This window comes from Sciurus carolinensis, chromosome 17 (assembly GCF_902686445.1).
Source record: "Sciurus carolinensis chromosome 17, mSciCar1.2, whole genome shotgun sequence".
In the NCBI taxonomy this organism is placed as follows: domain Eukaryota; kingdom Metazoa; phylum Chordata; class Mammalia; order Rodentia; family Sciuridae; genus Sciurus; species Sciurus carolinensis.
The window spans coordinates 36,753,135-36,779,164 of record NC_062229.1 but is presented as its reverse complement, the minus strand read 5'-3'; the positions used below and the strand labels follow the sequence as shown (position 1 = coordinate 36,779,164).

The window sequence follows — 26,030 nt, the reverse complement described above, 5'->3', positions numbered from 1 at the left end:
ATTAAATCTTAAGCCAGATGTCTTGAATGGTTAGGTGTCTAACAAGATCCAATAGAAGGAAAATACAGAGGTAGCTTTTGGTGCCATTCCTTGTTTATAAAAGCAGCCCTCCTTTATAAAGCAAGTTGGTGATACCTGGTATTTGTTTACCTAGAGAGATAATGTAGCATTTGTTGGGTAAGTCTTAAACCAATTCATAAAATTCTATTTAAACTGTAATGTTTTTGAATATAGCATTATACCAATCATTTTTTTCTTCTATTTTTGCTGTCCATAAGAAATTTACTTATTAAAAAAAATTCAAATGCTGGTGGCATTGTCCAGAAAAATGTTTCATTTATAATTGTTATAAAGTTGAACTGCTGAAACTTGTTCAGTGAAACATTTTGACTTGCATTAATGCTTTACATCCCTACATTTATATTAAAAATTCACACACAAATGAAAATGGAAAAACATCCAATACCTGATTTCTGTCCCCAATTTTTCCGCTTTCCAAATATATATACTTAGGTACCTTTTGACCCCCATGGGAAAAAGTATCTACCAATAGCAGAAAGAAAAGAAAAAAAATTTTTTTTGAGAATGAAATGTTTCCCATCATAGTGAATTCTTAAGCACATTCTGTGTGTATGTAGTGTGCTAGTTGGATCTTTTGGCATTTACACGTTTGGCATGGATGACACACGGGTTAGTGTCTTCAAAAAGACCAACTAGGTAGGCCTCACTTGCCTCCTGCAGAACACCAGTAGCTACGCTGTGGAAGCACAGATCTGTTTTGAAGTCCTGAGCAATTTCTTGCATCAGCCTCAGGAAGGGGAGTTTATTTCATGGAGTGCCATAGTATCAGGTCTGTTCTGATGAGATTTGTTCATGCCTCCAGTAGAGAGCGCACTCTTGCAGCTTTTGTAGCCAATTGCTTTACCAATCGATTTGTGGGCAGTCTTGCTTCCTATGAGTCATGGTATAAAGACTTTACTTCACCTGCCTTTTCCTTCAGCTGGAGTTGGCAGCTAGAGGTGGTTCATTGTTTATCCGAACCCGAGAAGTATAATCATTTGCGGGGGGGACAGATACAGGATATTGAACTCAGAGGCACTCTACCACTGAACCACATCCCCAGCCCTATTTTGTATTTTATTTAGAGACAGGGTCTCTTGAGTTGCTTAGTGTCTTGCTTTTGCTGAGCTGGCTTTGAACCGGAGATACTCCTGCCTCAGTCCCCCGCCCCGCAGCTGCTGGGATTGCAGGTCTGCATCACTGTGCCCAGCCCATAACCATTTTTGTATAAATGCAATTCTAGTATTTTTTTTTTCTTGCTGTATTAGGAGATAATCTCTTCTCCCTAAATCAAGTTCTTGAAATTTTCTTGCCTTTTGTTGGGATGAAAAAGAAACCAGAGGCTTCACAAGGATTAAAAAAAAAAAAAAAAAAAAAAGTGACTTTTAGCAAATTCTGTTCTTTTAGTTTCCTATAAGTAAAAGCAGTTATAATACAGTATATATTAATATCCAACAAACAACAATACATTTTAGAAGACAGTACAATTTATATATATTTAGCTTATTTTTAAAGGTGGGTCTTTAAGAAGTCTTTTACTTTGTAATGTGGTTTTTTTCTCTTCTCAAATTAAGTAATCCCTTTTTAACTCTTTCATCTCAGGTAGTTACATGTTTATTTCTTTTCGAGAAGTAGTATAATTATTTATATGCCACTTCCAGAAGTGAAAAAAATTTGTGAAGCTTATTTGTCTCTTTAAACAAGTCTTACATTATTGGAATTGTAGGGTGGCTCTAAATATTTGAACAGAGAATTTGAAAGAGTTATTCATTCATTATGAAAATTTCAAATAAACTAAAAGTGGAGAAAAGACCACGACAAACCTCGTATATAACAATACTGCCTATATAATAATTATCAACTTTTGTCATATACTACATAATAAATTCTTTTATTATAGTTAAAATACTTAAGGTTGATCTGATAACATTAGTTAAAAAAGGGTTATGATAGTGTTAGACTGTTACTTTTATTTCTCTTTTTTATTTTAGTATTTACTTTGGTGACCACTAACTTTTAATGTGTCATTTTTCAGCCACCTCACCTAGTTTTGCTTGGGGAAAATTTATAGTCTGTGTGGGTGGGAGTGTGTATGTATATTAAATTTTTCATAATAAAAATTTTACACATATGTATACATTTTTGTTGTGTTTTCTTTTGTTTTTGTGATGTTAAGGATTAAACCAAGGGCCTTGTGCATGTGAGAAAAATGCTCTACCACTGAGCTACGTCCGTAGCCATGTATGTACTTTTAAAGTTCAATAAGTTTTATAAATACATACATGTGTACTACATTTACACATGCACATATACATTCTTCTTGGAACATTTCAATCATACAAGAAAGTAGAGCTAATATTGGAGTGAACCTTTATGTATACATCACCCAGCTCCAATGATTATCAATTCGTGGTCTTATGTATAATTCCCCCAGCTATTTAAATAATTTTTTTAAAGTAAGTGAATTGGACATGCCAAAATTAAAAACTACCTTTCATGCACAATTGCTTTAGTTTATGAAGAAGGGAATACAACACAAAAATTTCCAGTTTGCTGATAAATATTCGTATGCCAAGAAGGAATTATAAAGTAAACATTAGCTGGGTGTGGTGACACATGCCTGTAATCCCAGCAGTTTGGGAGGCTGAGGTAGAAAGAAGACTGGCAAGTTCTAGGCCGTCACCCTCTGCAGCTTAGCAAGACCATGTCTCAAAATAAAAAATAGGGCTGGGGTAACTCATTGGTAGAGCACTTGCCCTAGCAAGTGTGAGGCACTGGGTTCAATCCCCAGGATTACAAAATAAACAAAATAAAATAAACATTAATTGAATCTTAGGAGGGAAGTACTGGGAAACTATGAGATACCTCCAGGATACAAGAATCACTAAGAAGATATTCCACTGTGAGGTGAACCTAGAATAGAGGTTCCAACATATTTTGAATACACAAATAAACATGGACTGGCAGAAGTTGGGTAGAATAAAATATTAGAGAAAGCATCTTTAAGAATAATTACAGGGGCTGGGGAGATAGCTCTGTCGGTAGAGCGCTTGCCTTGTAAGCACAAGGCCCTGGGTTCGATCCCCAGCACCCAAAAAAAAAAAAAAAAGAATAATTACAAACTCCAGATGATTGCGTGAAATAGGGAGAGTAAAATACATGACTGTGGCAGGTTTTAAGTAGGCAGAACAAAGAACTAAGAAAAAGACCATGCTAAAATTTGCTTAAAAGAGGGTGTGATTGAAAAATACATTCAGTTTTTCATTATTTTCTGTAGAAAAGAGTAGTTGTATAGACAATCCAAATGTCATATTTGTTTGTGTTACAACTGAGGTATCCTGGAAATTTGCGTAGAAACAATAATCTCTAACAGATTTGTATTGTGTTATAAATATAGTTTTGGGGACTTCCAGTTTAATAGTTATAAACATGATGAAGAATTCAGGTAATTATGAAGTCACTTGATCTTGAATCAGAATTTTTTATTAGACCCCAAACAAACTTCCATATCATTTAATTGAAGAATATCATTTAACCCTTGGGAGAACTTTTTTACCATCAAATTTTGTACAAATTTAAGTTTGAACTTAATTTGTATTTTCTTTTGAGTTCATGAAGATTTTATTTGAATAAAGATAATACCCTTTTAAAAGTATCCAGGAGCTTATTCCATTTTGGAATTTTGTGTTGTTTATCTTTGTTAACTAAGTTTTACTTAGAACAAAATTTGTGTTTATTTGTATTTGTATACTTATTTAAATGTATATGTATACATAAATATACATACTTATGTATTTGTAATTGAAAAAATGGCAGTTATAAGGGATGTCAAAGGGATAAAAATGATAGGTGAAATACTGCCTCTTCTAAATAGAGCATTAAAAATGAAGTTTTGTGAAATAGTCTTTGAGAAATCTCTTTTTAAGACACAGGGGTATTTATTAATTTTCAAATTTAAAATAACCTGGTGATAAATTACTAGAATTAATAAGCATGCAAGGTTTCTGGTAACAGAATCAATGTAAAAGTATCAACAGATGCCTGTCAACATGTCAAACAAATTTTTAAAAAAATAAATTAAGGTAGCATTAAAGGTGGGATTAAATCAAAGAGATGTTCAAGACGTTTAACATAAAATTATATACTTTCTGGAGAAACATAAAGAAGACCTTAAAAAAGAGATAATCTGACCTAAATAGGTAAAGAGATAATCTGTATTCATGGGTTGGATGGGTCTACATTATGAAGGTGTTAATTCTCCTTAAATTGATTTGTAGAGTAAGCGAAATTTCAGTAAAAAAATCCTGCGAAGTATTTTGGGTAGAATTGATGGAATTTATTTTAAAATTTCTCTGGAAATAGGAAGGGACAAAACCAAAAGCACCAAATAAAAATGTTCTACCAGATGTCAAGATTTAATTTAAAGTTGTGTAATAAAAATAGCATAACATCGTTGCAAGGACGGAAGTAAATAACACTTTGATGGAATATAGAATCCAGAAGCTGATGCAGGCATTAGTAAACCCTTAGTATATAATAGAGGTGGAACTATAGAAAGATGGAGAAAATAGTTATTTCAATAAATGATGTAGCAGTTATAAGGAGGTAAGAGATTAAAACTGAATCCCTATTTGTCACCACATATAATAATCGATCTCAAGTATATTAAAAACTGAAGTAGGTAAGTTTAAACTATAAATTGTCCAGTGGAGATCAAAATTGAATATCCTAATGATCTTAGAGTAACAAAGCGTTTTTTTCCCCCAAGAAAAGTACTATCTCTATGATAAAAACTGATGTTTAGACTTATATCAAGAATTTCTGTTCCTTAAATACCATTAAGAATGAAAAATGAAAAGTCCTAGAATGACAGAAGTTTACAACTTATAAAACTTGACAAAAGAAACCAGCCCTAGTTATTGTGGAGTCTGAGGCTAGATGACTGCAAGTTTGAGGCTAGTCTCTGCAACTTAGACCCTGTCTCAAAATAGAGAGTACTAGGTGGTAGCACAGTGGTAGAGCTTTCCTGGGTTCAATCTCCAGTACCACAAACAAACCTGACAAAAGAATAGTACTCAAGATACAAAAAAAGTATTCAAATCAACCAAATAGAAAAATGTGCAAAGTACTGCTGATCACACTTCACCCAGGCAGAAATTTTATAGTCACTAAATATATTTCAGGATGCATCATGGAAATGCAAATCAAAACTACAATAAGATATCAGCAGTCACCATTGTTGGCAAAATTAAGAAACTTCATAATCCTAAGTGTTTGTGAGAGATTACTAAACAAGAATCTTGGATGAGTTTTATTTATCGCCACAGTCAGGTAGTTGTCATTCATTCAGGGCAACTGATCAGTTGAGTGTTCTGTACAGGGTGGGGCATGAGTTTAGGGTACTGAGTTGTAGGTTCAAAAAGAAAATAGGGACCACTACTAACTGAAAAAGCAAAGTGAAATAAGAGTGTGTTGCCCTTTACAGTCTTGTTATTTAATTTCCAGGATATGATGGGAAAGACATGAGGCCTTTGAAAAGAACTTTTATAGAGGTCAGTAGAAAACTGGGTCAGAAAATAGTATAAAAGGAATAGAGGCAGTTCAGACAGGAAGAAGTTACCTAAAAATCAAAGAGCCTGGGTATGTAGGGATCTGTAAGGGAGTTGTGATAGCCTTAAAAAATGCATACAGGTAGTGACTTGATCATAAGGATCAACTAGGACTGATCACATTCTACTTCCATTTCTATTTTGCTTTTAGCTATCCTAGCTAGGTTTTTAATAGAACCATAATGGGTCAGTTAACTTTAATTCTGCCTGTAGGCTTGGATCTCAAGAAGTACATGGTTCAGTTGGTTCTTTAACTTTGGGACCTATTTAATGTTAGCATCTGGGTAAGTAATTGGATCTCATCTCCATTTAAAAACATTTATGGAATCAGTTATTCATTCAGCAAGAGGTTTGAACTAGGTGCTGTGCTAGGTGTTGGGAGACTCAGTGGTGCCTCCGTAGAGATATTAACTAAACAAATGTGAAAGTGGTGTCTGTGGAAGGTACTAGGAGGAAAAGTTCACTGAACCTTTTCTGTTAGGTACAGGGTTCTAGAGAAATGTGCTGGAGTATAAAAGATGAATTAACCAGGCTAAAAGAGTGACAAGACTGATGCGGGCCCAGGGGATTCAGTCTAAAGATTCTGTGGCGGGAGGTGATGAGGTGATTCTGGAGGACTGAAAGATGGGTGTATGGAAAGTAGAGTAGTAGATCGTTACAAGATGAGATTGTAGAGTTATGTATGAGCTAGACCATGTGTGATATTCAACCATTATGTTAAGAAATGGAGTTTTTTTTCTCTTTAAGAGCTAGGTCGGCTTTGTGTAGTTCAAATTGAAAGTCAAATTATGCTCATGTTTGCATTTTGAAATCACCTTCCTTCTTGTGGCATGGTACACAGATTGGGGAATTAGAAAATTGAAGGTGACCAAGTAGAAGCTATTTCAGTTGTTTCATTAAAAGACAGTAGCTTGGATTGAAGTCCTAGTAACAGAGTAGAAAAATAGTGGACAGATTTAATAAATATTTAGGAAGTAAAGTGACAACCTTGTTAGGATTTGTTTATAGAATGTGAAAGAGAAGGAACTTTGAAGGACAACTCCTAGATTTGTTTATTCTTCAAGTTAGGCAATAGCAAACGTAACATAGACATAGTATGTGTATTTGTATTGGAGGTGTATGAGAACTGTCTGATAAATTAGTTGGAAGTTGAGTTTGAGATGCCTTTGTGACATTCAAGAAGAAACACATAAGCACTTAGATAATGCTAGTTTAAATATGAGAAGAAAGATGTAGGTGGGGGAAATGTTAAATCAGGAGCTAAAGGCCTAGGTATGACTGATGTCTCTTGGGCAGAGATTTTAGAGTGAGTTATTGAGAAAATCTCAGGTAGAGAAGGCTCCCTGTACAGAAAGCAGAGAAGGGAACTAGATGTGGTGTCTAAAAATCAGAAGACTACTATAGTCATTAAAGTCAAAGGAAGAGAGTGATTCAGTAAGAGGGAGACTTATATAAAATGGAAAGTGAAAAATACTTCTCAGGAAAGCTTTGAAGTTGGAATCACACAGTTCCTGGTATTTAAAACATGTTATTAATCACCCCTTGGAATAAGTTTTTTCAAATGAAAAGTTAGGTTGAGAATTTAAAACCTCCATTCTTGCTGTTAATCCTAGGCCTTGTTCATTAAAATACTTTCACAAGTTTTGAAGGTATTACTCTTTCTGTTTGTACTTATTTTCCTATGGTGAATCTCTTCCTTCTGTAGATATTCCTTGTTATGATCTCATCTGGGTCTCTTTAGAGATGTTTGGAATGTTCTTTAGATGTTGGAGTCTTGTTGATAAATGATAATTTTGTGGCTTGGGAATTCCTTACAAATTTAGACTGTACTCTTATGCATACTACAAAGGTTAGGTCTGCTTTTTTGTGGGTCTTTTTTTCCTTGAGAAAAAATGTCACATCTATGGTGCTGGATAGATCATTTTCCATCTCCTTTTTGCTGTACAGCCTTTCCATGGCCTTGTCTTTATAAGCAAAACAAAATTTTTGTTCAGAAACAAAGTAGCTTAAATTTCCCTTTCTAAATTCAGCTTCCGTAAATACTTGTTTGGGTGGGAGGTAACAATCCTAGCATTATCTTAGCTATCTATGTTACTGATTAAAAGTTATTGTTTTATTTAAAATTCTGATTTTAAAAATTCTTTCAGAAATTTCAAATATATATTACTCCATTATCTTACAGCATCCAGTAGTTCTAATGAGAAATATAGTATTAATCTGATTTTGTGATTCCTTTATAGAAAATCACCTTTTCTCTGAATAAATGATTTTAAATTATTCTTTATCCTTAACATTTTGGTTGTGCAATTTCTGTTATAATTCATTCTTTTGTCCATTATACTATTTAACCTAGCTTTGATTTTGTTTATCTTAACAACTACCATTCACAATTTTAAGTGAATCTTTTATCATAAGTCTAATTAATTCTAGTAACAGTACCTTCCAAGTACTTCAAATTGTTTACTGTATTGTTTATTTTACTCATCATAGCTACCTTATGATAGAGGTGTTAATTATTATCCCTGTTTTACAGATGAAGAAGCTAGAGCACAGGGAGCATAAGTAACTGGAGTCACAGCAAGTTGAGGTTCATACTCAGTGGGCACTGTGATTCTAGAACCTGGGCTTTTAACCTCCAAGTTAAGCTTTTATCTCAGGCTACTCTGGAGATTTTCTTCTTTCTATTTCCTATGATATTCTTCTCTTTGCTGATTTTGTTCCTTAGTCCTCATGGTGCTTACTTTCTCAAATGTTTGATTTTAGGGTATGCACTTCTTAGTATTTCATAAGTTTATCTAAAAGTACTACAAAATTGGCATCTATCTAGTGATTGTTATGGAGAGTTAGGATTTGCTGCTGGGAAGGATGTATCAAACTGATTTGGGGTTTGAGAATTTCTTGCGTATTTTGTGTATCCAGCATTGTTCTACCTCTTGTCTACACATAATTTATTTTTAAGGCCATACATATTCATGTTTTACAGTGCTTGTTTATTCTTATTTGCTTAGTACTGTTGTTGTTTTTCTTTAGTTTTTAATGTTGAAGATATTTGGCATTTATGTCACGTACTGCTTATTTTATTTAAAAAACTTTTTTTTTTTTTTAGTTGTTGATGGACATTTATTTAAATACAGTGCTGAGAATTGAACCCAGTGCCTCACACATGCTAGGAAGCACTCTACCACTGAGCCAGTCCTGCTTATTTCATTTTGATGCTATCTTCTGTCAGTAGTTTTTAGTCTTTTGAGTCATGGACTTCCTTGATCATAAAATGAATTCTGTGGACTTTCTACTACCTTTTTCACTCAAATTATAACCCTCTGTCCTGGGTCAAGCAATGACCAAGTACTAATTTGAGCATTAATAGTTCTGTAGACATAGTTTCTTTTTTGTTGTGCGGGGGAGGGGTGCTTTTAGTAATATTAGAGATATAAGCATATTTATTTTTCAGGTAACTTTATTATTTGAGTTGAAGAAAAATACTGTAAAAATATTTGTGTAGCTACAGAATTTAATGAACTATTCCTTTCTGTTAATTGATTTTATAACTTTTTTTTCTTTTTTCTCTCAGGTTTAACTATAGATCAACACATCATCTTGCATCTCATGGGTTCTATGAATTTTTAAATTGGTTTGATGAAAGAGCATGGTATCCACTAGGAAGAATAGTAGGTGGTACTGTAAGTATACTAGCAGTTATTTTGTTAATTTATAGTTACTTGAATAAATTGTTAATTGCTAAGGGGAAAGAGTTTCTTGAAAACTTTGTATAATTTACAATATTTTCTGTGACCGATTTTTCAGTATTTCCATAGATTCTTTTCTTGATAAAATTTCCCCTAACCTGTTTTTGTTTTGGGATTATTTCACAATGGCCACTATTTCTAAATGGTGGAGGCTAGATGGGAATCTACTTTCATAGCGTATCTCAAGTTCAGATTGTGTTTTACTCTATTCTGTAGCAACTTGGTTAATATCATTTAAGAGTTTTGGGTATAAGAATTTTGAAGAGAAGGTGAAAGACAAGGCAGTTATTGAGGAAATCTTGATTTTCCTTTTTTTCCTTGATCAGTTTCACCAGTTTGTCAACTTCTTTAAGTTTTTTTCTTAATTCGAAGAAACTTTGTCGATTATGTTACATGTTTGTTTTCTGTTTTAGTAACTTCAGTTTTTTTCTTCCATTTTCTTGAGTTTTTTTGAGGTGATTTGCTAAGTAATTTTCAGACTTTGTTATTAAAGCTATACTTTTTACATTAATCACTGTGACTGTATTACTTCCATAAGTTTTGATTTTTTTGTATTTTCATTATCATTCTAATTTTCTTTTTCAGATTATATTTAACTTCCAAACATAAAGGGATTTCACAGTTATCTTTCTTGGTATTTCAAATGTTTTGTTGCTATACAACAAATTGTATACAATTTGAATCCTTTAAATTGAGAAATTGATTTGTGGCCTAGAATATATTCACACTTTGTATATGTTCTCTCTGTATTTAGGAAGAACATGTTTTCCATTTTAGTAAGGTGTTCTAGTTTGGAGCATCTTATCCTGATGTAAATGGAGATGAAGGCACATTAAAGTAATTATGATAATCTCCATTGTGAATTAGAGAGGTATGAAATGGTAGTGGCGATGGTCAGTGTCTATTACCTGTGGTTCTTTGGTTCTAATCTTATATGCCTGATTGATGACTATAATTTGTTCCCTTCCATGTTGTAACTTTTTATCTTGAATTTATCCTCAATGGGGACCTGTTTGTACTTACACTTTAGGAGTCCTGGGATTTGGGACCAGCCCCATATTAATCTTTGTCTTTGGATTGTTAGGGGTTTCATCACTGGTTTTAGAACAGTTTTTAGAGGTTATTTCTCAACTGGAGATTTCTTATACCTAATGTTGTAAATTTGGAACCCGCATTCACACATTTCAGTGAGTTTCTTATTTCTCCTTGGACTTAGTTCCTACTTAGTTCTGTGGAAAGAAGGCAAAGTTCCTTACTGCTTCCCTTGTTGGATGAGTAGAATTTGTTTAGTTATGTTTCATAAACAGGACCTGACTTTATGCTGGACCTGATCCCTGTGTTGGGTGAAAACCCGCTGACCTCTAGTTCCTAGTCTGGTTTGTTGGGATTTTTTTCCCCCTCCTTTCCTTCATTTTGTGGGCTACCATGACATTTAGTACCTACTTCGAATTTCATTTTTATTTTTGGTTTCTGGAGAATTGTCTAGTTTTTTGAATTTGAATATGCTTTTTTTGTTGTTAGGATTTTGTTTCTTTGGTTTTGGTCCTTTCATTCAGTACTTTTATGTATTTTAAGCTGTTACATGTCAACTCAGTCTGCCATATTACGTGAACATATTAACTTACCTCGAGAAGTATTTTCAAATTCATTTCCATTTTCTTACATGATTGCTGACAAAATCATACAGTGGGACCTAGTATTTAATGTGAAATAAAAGACAATTTCTGCTTTGTAAGAATGATGATAAATTACTACTTTTTTCTTCCTTCCTTGAGTCCCTTTCTTCATCCATGCATTAATTAGTTATTGAGTATCCACTTTGTGCTATTTTTCTCACAACTGTGAGGAAAATTCTTGCTATTCTGGAACTTATATTATTGTGAGAGTGAACACTTAATCGTATGTCAAATGATGACAAGTGTTAAGGAGAAAAAGCAAGGGAGTAAGTTGAAGACAAGGGGGAATTGCAGTTTCAAATAGTATAGTCAGAATATGGAATTTATAATTTTATCTTGGTAATTTTAGATATGGAGGTAAAAGGAGTCTTGGGATTTAGCTGAGGATGCAGATGTAAACGCACATTTTAATCACTGAGGAAAAGCTAAGAAATAAAACCCTATTTACTATTGTTTGAATCATCTTAATGTTTTATATTTCTCTTTTATATGAAGGTGATTTAACTGTTAACTGACCATTTCTTATATATTATTTCCCTTCCATCCCTAAATACTTTAAGTGATATAAAATCTTGAAACCTTTCAGAAGTCTCAAAAAATTATCTTTGAATTCACCAACTGGTCTTTCTTTTCTTAGCTGGAGTTGTTTGCTTTCCAAATCTTTAGCTTAAAAAGAGAAAAGACTTATTTATAAATACTAACTAAACATGTTTATGTACAACTTTTCTTTGCTTTGTCTTCCTTTTCTTATATGCATATGGTATGAACAAAATTGAAGTGTGTTAACATCTCAATCTTGAGTGTAGGTTAAACTGAGACTATTTTAGGAGTGAGAAAAAGAATTAGTAGAATCATTAAGAAATCACCTATGGTTTAACTGATAAACATTTTTAATTTTAATCATTGTTTCATTCTTTTGTCTTCTTTCATATATTAACTTGTTCTTTGTATCTAATCAAAAAAGATTTTATTTTGTACTATATAAAAAAGGAAATCTTTTGACATTCTCAAACTTACATAAGCAATATGTAATATTATAAAGAAGAGAACTAATGTTAACATTTTCATCCACCTCATTTTTATATGTAATTACATTTTCCATTATTTTTTCTTCCTAGGTTTATCCAGGGCTGATGATAACAGCTGGCCTTATCCATTGGATTTTAAATACATTGAACATAACAGTTCACATAAGAGATGTATGTGTATTCCTTGCACCAACTTTTAGCGGCCTTACATCTATATCTACTTTCCTGCTTACCAGAGAACTTTGGAACCAAGGAGCAGGACTTTTAGCTGCTTGTTTTATTGCTATTGTACCAGGTTATATATCTCGGTCAGTAGCCGGATCCTTTGATAATGAAGGCATTGCTATTTTTGCACTTCAGTTCACATACTACTTGTGGGTAAGTAACACTTAATGGATTTGCTACCATTAAAGCCCATGATCTTTCTGCTGAAATGCCTTAGATTGTACATTTTGTCTTTTACCAATTGTTGCATACAGAGATCTCTATCACTATTCTTAGTAAATTTAATAATAGTTAACAATTTAAAATGTCAGGCTTTTTTCTTTTTATACATAACTAGATTAATGTGTATGTATATAAATTTTTACATGTTTCCCAACAATTCTGTTATTAATTCAGAGGTGAAGATAATAGTTATTCTTTATTTATAAGTCAGAGTTCCAAAACAGGGGCTATCACAAAACAACATGTGAAGTTTGTTTTTGTTTCAGGGGAGAAAGTTCTGAAATAGAAAAAGAAAATGATTTGGCTTGAAATTTTAAATTCTGTTTCAGAAATTAGCAGTGTTTATTTTGCTGTTGACAAATTATTTAAATTTAGTTAATTTTTTTCTGCATACAATATGGTACTACTTATTATTGGGTTCAACTCAGAGCTTTGAATTGATTTATTATTTTAACTTAATGCATCCTACTTTTTCAGTGATGGAAATTGCCCAAAAGCTTTGTGTGTCAGTACTTTTTTAATAAGAATGTTTTAAGGTAGCTAGGGGATTGGCAGCATGGTGGGGTTTTTGTTTGTTTGTTTTTTTTGTTTTCCTCTTTAATAGTGATTTAATGTTGATTAAAATCACTTGGCTAGTAGATATTTTTGCTCTGGTCTGAAATTCCAGAAGAGAATGTTGCAATATGATCAATAGAGACAGTCTCTTGATCTTGAGTTTTAAAAGAGAAGAAAAAAAAGCACCCAAGGAGATAAAGATGATAGTAATCTGTAGGATGTTGCCAGTGCCATTATATTCATCAAAAAATGTTTTTAAAAACTCTTCTCATTTATTGTGTACAGCTGAGAAAAATTTAAATTCAAAATCTGTTTAAAGCCATTTAATAAGCATAATTTTTAATTATAAAAATAATCCATCTAAATATAGATGGATCTTGATAATATGATGCCAAGTGGAAAAATAAGTAGCAGAATAGGCATGATAAATCTTTTATGTAAATTTTAAACAACACAAACCATACTGTCTTTGTTTATACCTGTTTATAATGAAAGTACAAAATATGGTATGTATCCTTCATATACACTACTTTCATTATATGAATTTTTCCTGAATCTGGGTTGTTGATTGAGGAAGCAGAATTAAAGGAGCTTTAACTTATATCAGTTAAAACTTTTTTTTAACAGAATAATCTGAAACAAATACAGTATTTTAATTTGAAAGTCTAGATAGCAAGGCTGTTAACTGCTTCAGTACTCTCTATTTATGTTTCATGTATTATGTAGTAAATTTAAAAAAAATAAAATGCCCTATTTGGGGGAAATTTTAAACAATAGAAAAATATGAAGAAAAAAATTCTCCAGAGGTAACTATCATTAACATTTGGGCACATTTTTAAAAAAAGTTATGCTCTTGAGAAACATAAAAATGGCATGTATGCTTTATTTTCTTTTAACATATGTGTCAGAACCATTACAGTCGTGTCCTGAACTATCTTTCCATATTTTTAAAAATTTTCCAAATTGAGATGAAATTCATATAACATGCTGAGCACTGTGATGCAGGCCTGTAATCCCAATTACTTAGGAGGCTGAGGGAGAAGGATCTAAGAGCAACCTCAGGAATTTAGCAAGGCTCTGAGCAACCTAGTGACACTCTGTCTCAAAAAATGTTTTTTCTCAAAATGAAAACAGTCCTTGAAACTCTAGCCAGAGCAGTTAGGCAAAATAAAGATATTAAAAGGATGTGAATAGAAAAAGAAGAGCTCAAACTATGTTTGCCAATAACATGATTCTCTACTTAGAAGACACAAAAATTTCCGCCAGAAAACTTCTAGAACTCATTAATGAACTCAGCAAAGTAACAGACATACAAAAATAACATCATTTGCGTTCCTATACTCCAGTGATTAATCAGCTGAAAGGGAAATTAGGAAAACCATTCCATTTACACTAGACTCAGAAAACAAAACAAAACTTGGGAATCAGTCTAATAAAAGAGGCAAAGGATCTCTACAATGAAAACTACAGAACACTAAAGAAAGAAATTGAGGAAGAACTTAGAAGATGGAAAGATCTCCCATGTTCTTATATAGGCAGAATTAATATTGTCAAAATGGCCATACAACCAAAAGTGATATACAGATTTAATGCAGTTCCCATCCAGATTCCAGTGATGTTCTTCTTAGAAATAGAAAAAGCAGCCATGAGATTCATTTGGAAAAATAAAAAGTCCAGAATAGCCAAAGCAATGTATAGCTAGAAAAGCAAAGCAGTAGGCATCACAATACCAGACCTTAAGTTAAACCACAGTAACAAAAACAGCATGGTATTGACACCAAAACAGGCAACAAGACCAATGGAACAGAATAGAATACAGAGACAAATCCACATAAATACAGTTACCTCATACTAGACAAAGGTACCAAAAACATACATAGGAGAAAAGATAGCCTCATTAACAAGTGGTACTGGGAAAACTGGAAATCCATATCTAGTAGAATGAAACCTAACCCCTGTCTCTCACTCTGCACAAAATACAACTCCAAGTGGATCAAAGACCTAGGAATTAGACCAGAAACCCTGCACATACTAGAAGAAAATGTAGGCCCAATACTCAATGTATTGGCTCAGGAGCTTACTTAACAAGATTCCTGAAGTGCAAGAAGCAAAATTAAAATTCAATAAATGGGAGGACATCAAACTAAAAAGCTTCTTCACAGCAAAGGAAACAATCGAGTGTGAAGAGAGAGCCAACAGAATGGTAGAAAATCTTTGCTATTTACTCCTCAGAGCATTAATACCCTGGATAAACAACTCAAAAAACTTAACACCTAAAAAACAAACAACCCAATCAATAAATGGGCAAAGGAACTAAACAGACTCTTCTCGAAAGAAGAAATACAAATGGTTAATAATATATGAAAAAAGGTTCAATGTCTCTAGCAGTTAGAGAAATGCCAATTAAAACTCCACTGAGATTTCTTCTCATTCCAGTCAGAATGGCAATTTTCAAGAATACAAGTAATAATAAATTTTGGTGAGGATGTGGGGAAAAGGTACATTCATACATTGCTAGTGGGACTTCAAATTGCTGCAACCACTCTGGAAAGCAATATGGAGATTCCTTGGGAAACTTGAAGTGGAACTGTCATTTGACCCAGTTATTCCACTCCTCGTCATATACACAAAGGACTTAAAATGCATACTACAGTGACACAGCCACATCATTGTTTATAGCAGCACAAGTCAGGATTGGAACCAACCTAGGTGCCCTTCAACAGATAAAAGGATAAAGAAAATGTGGTTTATATACACAGTGGAGTATTACTGAGACATTAAAAAGAATCACTTTATGACATTTGCCAGTAAGTGGGTGAATTTGGAGACTATCTGCTAAGTAAATAAGACAATCCCCCAATACCAAAGGTCGAATATTTTTGCTGATATGTCAAAGCTAACCCACAATAAGAGAGGGTAGGGGAAGAATAGAAGTTCAGTGGCTTAGACAAAGGGGAATGAAGGGAAGGGAAGAGGGATAGTAAAAGGAAAGACAGTGGAATGAATCTGACATTTTTCCTAGATATACATGAATACACCACATTGAATCTCACTCTCAGCATCCACAGGGATGGGGGTCCTAATTAGAATGAGATGTCCTCCATGCTTTTATAATTATATCAAAATGGATTCTGCTGTCATGTATAACTAAAAAGAACCAATTAAAAAAAAAAGATAAGGGTTTGAGGTCTTTGAATTTGGAAATCCAGTTGCTAAGATACTATGTGATAAAAAAGGCTAACCTTTCTTCACTGGATTTCCTACCTTGGTAACTTCTTGACTATCAATTGGCTGTACCTATGAATCTATTTAGAGACTTCTCTATTCTATTGATTTGTATGTATCTCTTCTTATAACACTGTACCCTATTGATCAGTTTATAGAAGCTCTTGGAATCAGGTTGCGTAAATAATCTAACTTTATTCTTCTTCAGAATTATTTTGGCCCTTAATTCTTTGCTTTGTATAAATTTTAGAATTGCATTATTAACTTCTAATAAAAGCTTCTTGGGATTTGATTTTGGAGGGAATTGATTCTGTAGATCAGTTTGGAGAGAATTGTTTTCTTGGTATTTTCTCATCCATGAATGGGGTATCTTTTTCTATTTATTTAGCTCTTCTTTGATTTATCTTAGTTTTTGTTTTAATTTTTCTAAATCACTAGATTAGTAATTTGACATCTTCTCTTCTAATATAATCATTTAACGTTATGAATTTCCCTTTGCACCTCACAGGTTTTTTTAAATAACTTTTAAATAATTTGTATATCATAAAAATTACCGATTAAAGTGTAAAGTTCAGTGACTTTTAGTGTATTTCCCTTGCGTATATTTGCATCACTATTACCAGTATTAAATTATAGAACATTTTCATCACTGCAAGAGGAGCACCAGTGCCTCCTATTGTTCATTTCTCATTGCTACATCCCCTCACCGCTTAGGAATAAGTAATAGACTTTTTGCCTCTATGTAGGTGGAAACATATAATATGTGACACTTCATATCTGGCTTCTTTCACTTAATGGCATTTTGAAGATTGATCTATTTTGTATCATATATCAATACTTCATTTCTATTTATGGTTCGTAATATTTCATAGTGTGCATTATCACATGACATTTATTTTCCAGTTGGGAAACGTGGGTCATTTCTGCCTATTGGCTGTTACAAACAATGCTACTATAAACTTTTGTGAACACATTTTTCTTTATTTTGGACAAATGCAGACATTTATGTACAAGTTTTTCCATGGAAATTTAAAAATTTTTTCTATGCAGTGTTTTCATTAATTTTCTTTAGTTCAGTCTTTTTTCCTTTCTTACTCTGGGGGTTTGGGGATAGAAAAGGGGCAGGGGATTAAACATACTAAGTATGAGCATAGTTCTACCACTAAACTACAACCCTATCCCTAAGTTCAAATGTTTTCTAATGTCCCCTGTAACTGACAGTGTCACCAAGGGGATTGAGTTTCTAACCTACCCTCATGACAACCCATTGTGGTTCCATAGGAAAGAGCTTATGAATGGAAGGAAACACCTGTATCTAGAATCCACAATTAGGATGTTTGAACATTTGCTTATTTATTTGCCTTGTTACTTTTTAACTCTCTGATAAACTTTTAATGTTTTGTAGATTAGCCATGATTTTTTTCTTCATTGTTGGAGTGACAGTAGCATTCCTTCTTGCAGCTTCATGCATTCTAAGCACAAAAAGAATTCAGCAGAGCCAAAACAGGAGAAGGGCCTGTGATTATAGGTCTAGAGCAGTGTTTTCCATTAGAACTTTCTGTGATAATAGAAATGTTCTCTTTACTCCATTTAAGAACTATTTAATGGTCATATGCATATGACCTTTTTTGGTGTGGATCCTAGGTGCTTGTCTTTTACCTAGGTAATAGAATTGAACTTTACCCTTAAAATATATGTCTTAAATATGTATTTCTTTTAAGGTTATTAAGAGGTATTAACTTGTTCTAAAACCAAAGGACCTCAGAATTTATGGATAATGATTGTCAAGTTTATTGTTCAATAATACCCTAAACCGAATTCATTTAAAAAATTCTTTCAAAAAAAAGTTCTGTTTAGGACAATCATCTGGATTCACTTAAAATTTCTTCTGGGTGTGCCCATTACAAAGAAGGCAAACTATTTGTAAATGGCATTGGAATGTTTTATACTGTGTTCAGGCTACAGCTAGTTTTTGCCTTTTATTCCAAGTTAGATTCTTCTCAAACTTGGAAATTTAATCATAGGTTGTACATTTAATATTATATGTTTAAGAAAAACAGAACTCATCACCAAACCCAAGTTTATCCAGATTTTTTTGTTTTCTATAAATTTTATAATTTTGTATTTTACATTTATATATGTAATCCATTTTGAGTTGTTTTTTGTGAAAGGTATAAGTCTGTCTAGATTTATTTCTTTTTTATATGGATATCTAGTTATTTCAGCACCATTTTTGAAAAATATTACCCTTTATAGAATTGCCTTTTTGTTGTTGTTGTTGTTGTTGTTGTTAAAGATTAATTTATATTCATGTGGATCTGTTTCTGGGCTATATACTGTTCCTTTGATTTGTTTGTCTTTTCCCAATATTATGCTGTCTTGGTTACTGTAGTATTATAAGTCAAGTAGTATCAATTCTATGATGTTCTTGTTATTCAATATTGTGTTGGTTTTTCAGGTCTTTTGCCTTTCCGTGTAAAATTTCGGTTCAATTTTGGGTTTTTTTTTTTTTTTTTTTTTTTTTTTTTTTTTAAGTAAAACATATTTCACAATAGTAAGTCTTCCTGTTGTAAACATGGACTATCTCTCTATTTAGATCTTTGATTTCTTTAATTGGAGTTTGGTAGTTTATACATATTCTGTTAGAATTATCCCTAATTATTTTATTTTTTTGGGTGTGCTAATATGTACTGTGCTCAAAATGGTATTTGTTTTTAATTTTACAATCCTCTTGTTCATTTCTGGTATATGGATATAAAATTGATGTTTGTGAACTAACCTTGTATCCTACAGTGTTACCTGTAATCACTTAGCAGTTCCAGTAGTTTTTTGATTCTTTGAGATTTTCTGTGTAGACCACCGTCTGTGAAGTGGTGTCAACTTTATTCCAATCTGTATCCCTTTTATTTCCTGTTCTTGTCTGAATGCATTTACTAAGACTGCCAGTACCATTATTGGGAATGGTGAGAGAAGACAACTTTGTTTTGTCCCAATCTCAGGGGAAAACATAATTATGAATTTATATCTAGACTCTTTCATTGATCTAGGTGAACGTACTTAACCTCACTGTCACACTGTCTTGATTATTATAGTTTGATAGTACATTTTAAAATTGGGATGTACTATAGATTTTTATGTATTATGTGTCCTGTGACTTTGACAAACTTGTGTTAAATTTTGTTTTATCTTCTAGGATTTAATACATATAAGATCATGTTATATGTATTAAATCCTAGAAGGGGAGGTGTTTATTGCTGCCTTTCCAATATGTATACCTTTACAGTAATTTTTTTTCCTTGCCTAATTGTACTGACTAGGGCCTCTAAATACAGTTTTGATTAGAAATAAGAATGGATATTCTTTTCTTGTTCTGATTTTAAACAGAAAACTTTCAGACTTTTATTATGAAATATTCTATAGCTGTAGGTTTTTGATAGATGTCCATTGTCATAACAGTGTTCTTCAATTTTAGATTTGAGAGTTTTTAAAATGCATGGTTGTTAGATTTTATCAAATGTCTTTTCTGTGTCTTTTGAGGTGATCACATAGTTTTGTCCTATTTTATATTAATTCATAGTTTCTCAACCTCAGCATTATTAATATTTTGAGTCAGGTAATACTTTATTATTTCTTATGCCTTGAGTATAGTAGGATATTAGGAAAAGTAGGATGTTTAGAAGCATTGCCTTTATACAGTAGATGCCAGCCAGTTGCACACTGATCTTTTCCTTTAGTTATGATAGCCAAAATGTCTCTATATGTTGCCTAATATTCCCTACGGTTGAAAATTAACCCCAGTAGGCAGTCACTGTCTTGATTTATTTTCAGATGTTAAAACAATTTTGTACTTATAAAATAAACTCCATTTTACATATTGCTGGATTTATATTGCCTATATTTTGTTAAGTATATATAATGCTTATATATTTATGAGGGATATTGGTCTTCAGTTTTGTTTTCTTGTAATGTCTTTGGCTTTAGTATCAGAATTATAACAGGCTCCTAAAATGAGTTAGGGTAATGTTTTCTCCTATTTTCTGAAAAAGTTTTTATAGGATTGGTTTTTGTTTCTTCAACATTGAATTCACCAGTGGACCTATGGAGATTTTTAATTACTAATTCAATTTTGAAATGACACAGTTCTGGTCTGATTTTTGTCTTCATGAGTAATTTGGTAATGTGTATCTGTTTTGAAGCTTGTTTCATCTGAATGGTCTAATATATTGCAGAAGTTCTTCATAACAGTCTTACCATTATAATTTTTGCAGTCTGTAGTTATGTCTCTTTTCTTTCCGGTATTGCTAATTTGTATCCTTTGGTTACTCTGACTGGCTAATTTATACAACTTTTGGGTTCATTGATTTTTGTTTTCTATTGCAAGGATTCCTTGGTCTTTATGATTTTTTTCTACTTTGCATTTTTTAAATCTATTACTACTTTCCTAATATAACCATTAAATATGTTACTGTAATTACTGCTTTTGCTATACTCTGTATTTAATATGTTGTATTTTCATTGTCACGTAATTCAAGATGTTTCAAATTTAGTTTCTCTCTTTGATTCATGGGTTCTTGAAGAAGTATGTTAATTTCCAAATATTTGGAGATTTCCCAGAATATTTTTTTCTTGTTGATTTCTGTTTCTGTTGTTGAAGAATATACTTTCCAATCCTTTTAAACATATTGGGGCTTGTCTTATGGTTTAGCAAATTATGGCAAATATAGGCAAGCCACCCGCTTTATTAAATAAAAGTCTTACTGGAACATAGCCCTGGTCATTACATTACACATGGTCTATGCTTTTTTTTTCATTGCAATGGCAGATTTGAGTAGTTGTCAGAAATATGGCCCCTGAGCTTAAATGTGTACTGCTTTGTGTATTCAGAAAAATTGCTAAACCCTCGATTAACATGTAATCTGTCCTGGAAAGATATAATCTATTCTGGAAAGTGATTCATGTATGCTTGAAAAGAATATATATTCTGATCTTCGGAGGTTGAATATTTGAAATGAATGATAGGATCAAGTTGGTTGATGATGTCAGTGTTTCCTGTATATAGTACTCATTGTTTTTCTTTTAAGTTCTGTCACTACTGAGAGGTAGTTATTGTAATCTCCAACCACAAATGTATTGTCAGGTTTTTTTTTTTTTAGTTTTGTTTGTTTCTGTTTTATATTTTAAGGATCTATATTAGGTCCTTATATACTTAATTTTTATATTTTCCTGATACATTGATCCCTCTATTATAATGAATCCTTTTTTAGAGTGAAATAGTTCTTCTTGTCCCTAGAAATATTCCTTGTCTTCAAATCTGTTTGGAGTGTTATCAACTTGCTACTCTGATTTGTTTCACAACTTACCTCTTCTCATTCTCTTTGTGTGTGTGTGTGTGCGGTGCCGGGGATTGAACTCAGGGCCTTGTGCCCATTCTTTAAATTCAAACTATTTGTGTCTCTGAGTTTAAAGGTTTCATAGACCCTATATAGTTAGATTGTGCTTTTTAAAAATTCATCTAGACCATGACTACCTTTTGATTAGCATGTTTATTAGTTCATTCACATTTAATGCAGTTATTGTTAAAATGATTTGCTTTGCATCTGCCATTTATGGTTTCCTTTTGTGTTAAAATGTATTTTAATTCCCCTCTTTTAAAACTTTGTTATTTATAGTGGTTGATATAGAGAACTTTACAGTCTGCTTCAGATTAACATTAATACTAATAATTCTGATAAAATAATAGCAGTGCTGCTCTAACAACTTCATTTTTTCTTTTCTTCTGTGTTATTTTATGTATGCTATCTGTGTAATAGTACAGATTAAAATAAAATATTTCTATAATTTTAACCAATAAAAATTAAGAGAAAAAAATGTAGAGTCTTATCTGTACTCTGGTTACCATTTCCATTGCTCTCATTTTTTCCTTTGGGTCTGAGTTTCCATATGGTATCAGCCTAAAGGATATCCTTTTGTATTTCTCATAGTACAAATCTGATAATAATAGAATATGTCAATTTTGCCTTCATGTTTTTCCCTTTTTAATTTTTTTTTAACTGTTGAGAAACACACTAATTTTGTTTTTACTGTTTTTAAGTATATACAGTTTAGTGGCATTACATACATTCATGTTGTTGGGCACTGGTCACTATCATCCATCCTCAGAACACATGTATCTTGGAAAACTGAAACTCTGTAGCTATTAAACAATAATTCCCTCCCACTGCCAGCTCCTAGCAACCACCATTCTACTTTCTGTCTCTATAACTTTGAGTATTCTAACCTAAGTACTTCATAAAGTGGAATCATACAATATTTTGTCTTATTTTTAGCTGACTTATTTCCCTTAGCATAGTGTCTTCAAGGATCATCCATGTCAGAATTTCTTTTTTAAATTTGTGATAATATTCAAATTATATGTATATACCACATCTTCAATATTGATTCATTTATAAATGGACACTTGGATTGCTTCCATGTTTTACCTGCTTTGAATGTGGGTTCACACATATCTCTTTGAAACCCTGCTTTCAGTTCGAGTATATACCTTGACATGGAATTGGTGGATCATGTTAATTGTTTTAGAATTTTAAAGTAACACCATACTGTATTCCACAGTATCTATACCATTTTACATTCCCACCAAAACGTGTGCAGGGGTTTCAGTTTGTCCACATTCTTGTCAACACACATTTTTTTTTTTAAGTATTAGTCATACTAATGAGTTTGAGGCATTCCATAATTGTGTTTTTATTTCCACGATGATCAGTGATGTTGAGCACCCTTTCATATACTCATTGACCATTTCTGAAGTCCAGACCTTCCCCTGGGCATGCACAGTGACTTTCCAATTTCTATTGTATATGTGACTGCTTCTGAACGTCTTAGTCTTCAATGTCAGACTTCCAAAAGGGGAACGTAATAGAAAATAAAGGAGAAAAAAGCACTAGCCATTTAAAATCCCTGGAAGTCACTTCAGCTCTTTGGGGGGAGGTTTGTAACATTGGGGGAGGATACAACATTGCCTGACATGCCTCTTTGCACCTCCATAATTAGAAGCAGAAACTAGTGATCCCCAGTATTCAGAAGACAGGATTCTTTTTGAATTCTTGCAATCTGTGTTCAAGCTGCTCCCGGAATAGGTGGTAGCTGCTACTCTGCTAAGAGCTGAATGTGGCCAAAATTAACCTTAATTTACTGTCCAGGTCTTTCCTGCCTGGAAGGTATAATCCCTCCATCAACTCCAAAGTTCTAAAATGGATTCTGCCAGTGTAGTTATTAATCTAGGTGGGGAGCAGATTTCTGGAGTTTCTTATTCTGTCATCTTCCCAGAATCCTTGCCTGCCTTCCCTTTTGAAGGATAGTTCATAGGAGTATAGTTAGGGTTGATACTTTTTTTTCTTTTGACACTCTGAGGGTGTCATTCCGCTGACTCTGCCATTTTTTTCTCCTTTAAAATTTTTCTCTTTATCTGTGTGCACTTCAACTATGGTGTGTCTAGAGGTGGCTTTGTTTGTGTTTATTGTACTTGTTGATTCGTTAGTTTTCATGGATCTATAGCTTCATGTTTACCATAAAATAGGAAAGTTATAATTTATTTAAAGTTACTTTTTTCCCTGTCTCTTCATCACCTCTCCTTTTTGAACTTCTGTTCTCTTGTGTTTTTTGAATTATACAATTTCTATTGACTAGTTTTCATTTTCACTGATTCTTCTGCCATCTCAAAATTGCTATTATGCCTAGTTAATGAATTTTTTATTTTTTCATATACTTTTCAACTCTAAAATCCTGGTTGCTTCTTATTTCTCACATTTATATAAGGATTTATATATTTTAATTTTATTATTGAAATTCCCTACCATATTGTATGTTTTCCTTAATTTTCTGAATAATGGTCTCCTTTAGTTCTTTGAATGTATTTGTAATAGCTTATTGAAGTTTTTGTCCTCTAAATCCAATCTGTGCCCACTCACAATTTTTATTGACTATTATCCCCACTCCCTTACTTTCACCCTCCATATATGGGTCATGTTTTCTGGTTTCTTTGCATGTCTTGTATTTTTTTTTTTTTTTTGAATGAATGAATGAATGAAGCTGGACATTTTAGGTAATGTAGTAACTGAATTCTATTTCATTTTTCTGAGATATGTTGGTTTATTTTAGTAATTTACCTAGACTCAAACTGCAAAATCTCTCCCAGTTGTATTTTATTGATTTGTTTGCTCAGGGTTTTTTTTTTTTTTTTTTGGTGGTGCTGCGGATTGAACCCAGGGCCTTGTACATGTGAGGCAAGCACTCTACCAACTGAGCTGTATCCCCAGCACTTATTTTTGTATTTTAAATTGGCTTCTAAAGATCATCCCATTATCAGAGATTACATGTCAGCCAAAAATTTGGGCAGGTTTTGTGTTCAGACACTTTGATTTAGAAGGCCTCTACTCTGCATTGATTAGTCAGTTTGTGGGTTAATAAATGCATTCAGAGTTCCAGCCAATTCTCAAACTTTCCTTGGCTTTTACTTTTAACTGCTTTTCTCTTGTTTTCCCTCTGTATGTATATAGTTTCTTGTTCAGCAAATAAACCTTAGCACAGGGTTTTGTTTTTGTTTTTTTGTTTTTTTTTTCTTTTTTTTTTATTGTAAACAAATGGGATACATGTTGTTTGTCTGTCTGTACATGGCGTAAAGGCATACCATTTGTGTAATCATAAATTTACATAGGGTAATGTTGTTTGATTCATTCTGCCATTTTTTCCCTTCCACCCCTCCCCTCCCACCCCTCCCCTCCATCTATACAGTCCTTCCTTCCTCCATTCCTGCCCCGCTCCCTAAACCCAACTCCAACCCCAACACTAACCCTTCCCACCCCCCATTATGTGTCATCATCCACTTATTAGCGATATCATTCTTCCTTTGGTTTTTTTGAGATTGGCTTATCTCACTTAGCATGATATTCTCCAGTTTCATCCATTTGCCTGCAAATGCCATAATTTTATCATTCTTTATGGCTGAGTAATATTCCATTGTATATATATATACTACATTTTCTTTATCCATTCATCAATTGAAGGACATCTAGGTTGGTTCCACAATCTGGCTATTGTGAACTGAGCAGCTATGAACATTGATGTGGCTGTATCTCTGTAATATGCTGATTTTAAGTCCTTTGGGTATAGGCCAAATGGTGGTTCCATTCCAAGTTTTCTAAGGAATCTCCACACTGCTTTCCAGAGTGGCTGCACTAATTTGCAACCCCACCAGCAATGTAAGAGTGTACCTTTCTCCCCACATCCTCGCCAACACCTGTTGTTGCTTGTATTCTTGATAATTGCCATTCTAATTGGGGTGAGATGGAATCTTCAGGTGGTTTTGATTTGCATTTCTCTTATTACTAGAGATGTTGAACATTTTTCCATATGTTTATTGATTGCTTGTAGATCTTCTTCTGTGAAGTGTCTATTCATTTCTTTAGCCCATTTGTCAATTGGATTATTTACATTCTTGGTGTAGAGTTTTTTGAGTTCTTTATAGATTCTGGAGATTAGCGCTCTATCTGAAGTATGATTGGCAAAGATTTTCTCCCACTCTGTAGGCTCTTTCTTCGCATTGCTGATAGATTCCTTTGCTGAGAGAAAACTTTTTAGTTTGAATCTATCCCAGTTATTAATTCTTGCTTTTATTTCTTGTGCTAT

The 26,030-nt window shown here is 32.9% G+C and overlaps 1 protein-coding gene across 1 annotated transcript in view; it reads left to right on the top strand.

Moving 5' to 3' along the window:
* The window catches only part of Stt3b (STT3 oligosaccharyltransferase complex catalytic subunit B), a 110,764-nt gene that overhangs the window by 36,587 nt on the left and 48,147 nt on the right, over positions 1-26,030 (top strand). Inside the window, exons 2-3 of the mRNA XM_047530602.1 lie at positions 9,241-9,349; positions 12,210-12,497. Coding sequence (XP_047386558.1) covers positions 9,241-9,349; positions 12,210-12,497 — 397 coding nt within the window. The remainder of the gene's footprint in view (positions 1-9,240; positions 9,350-12,209; positions 12,498-26,030) is intronic.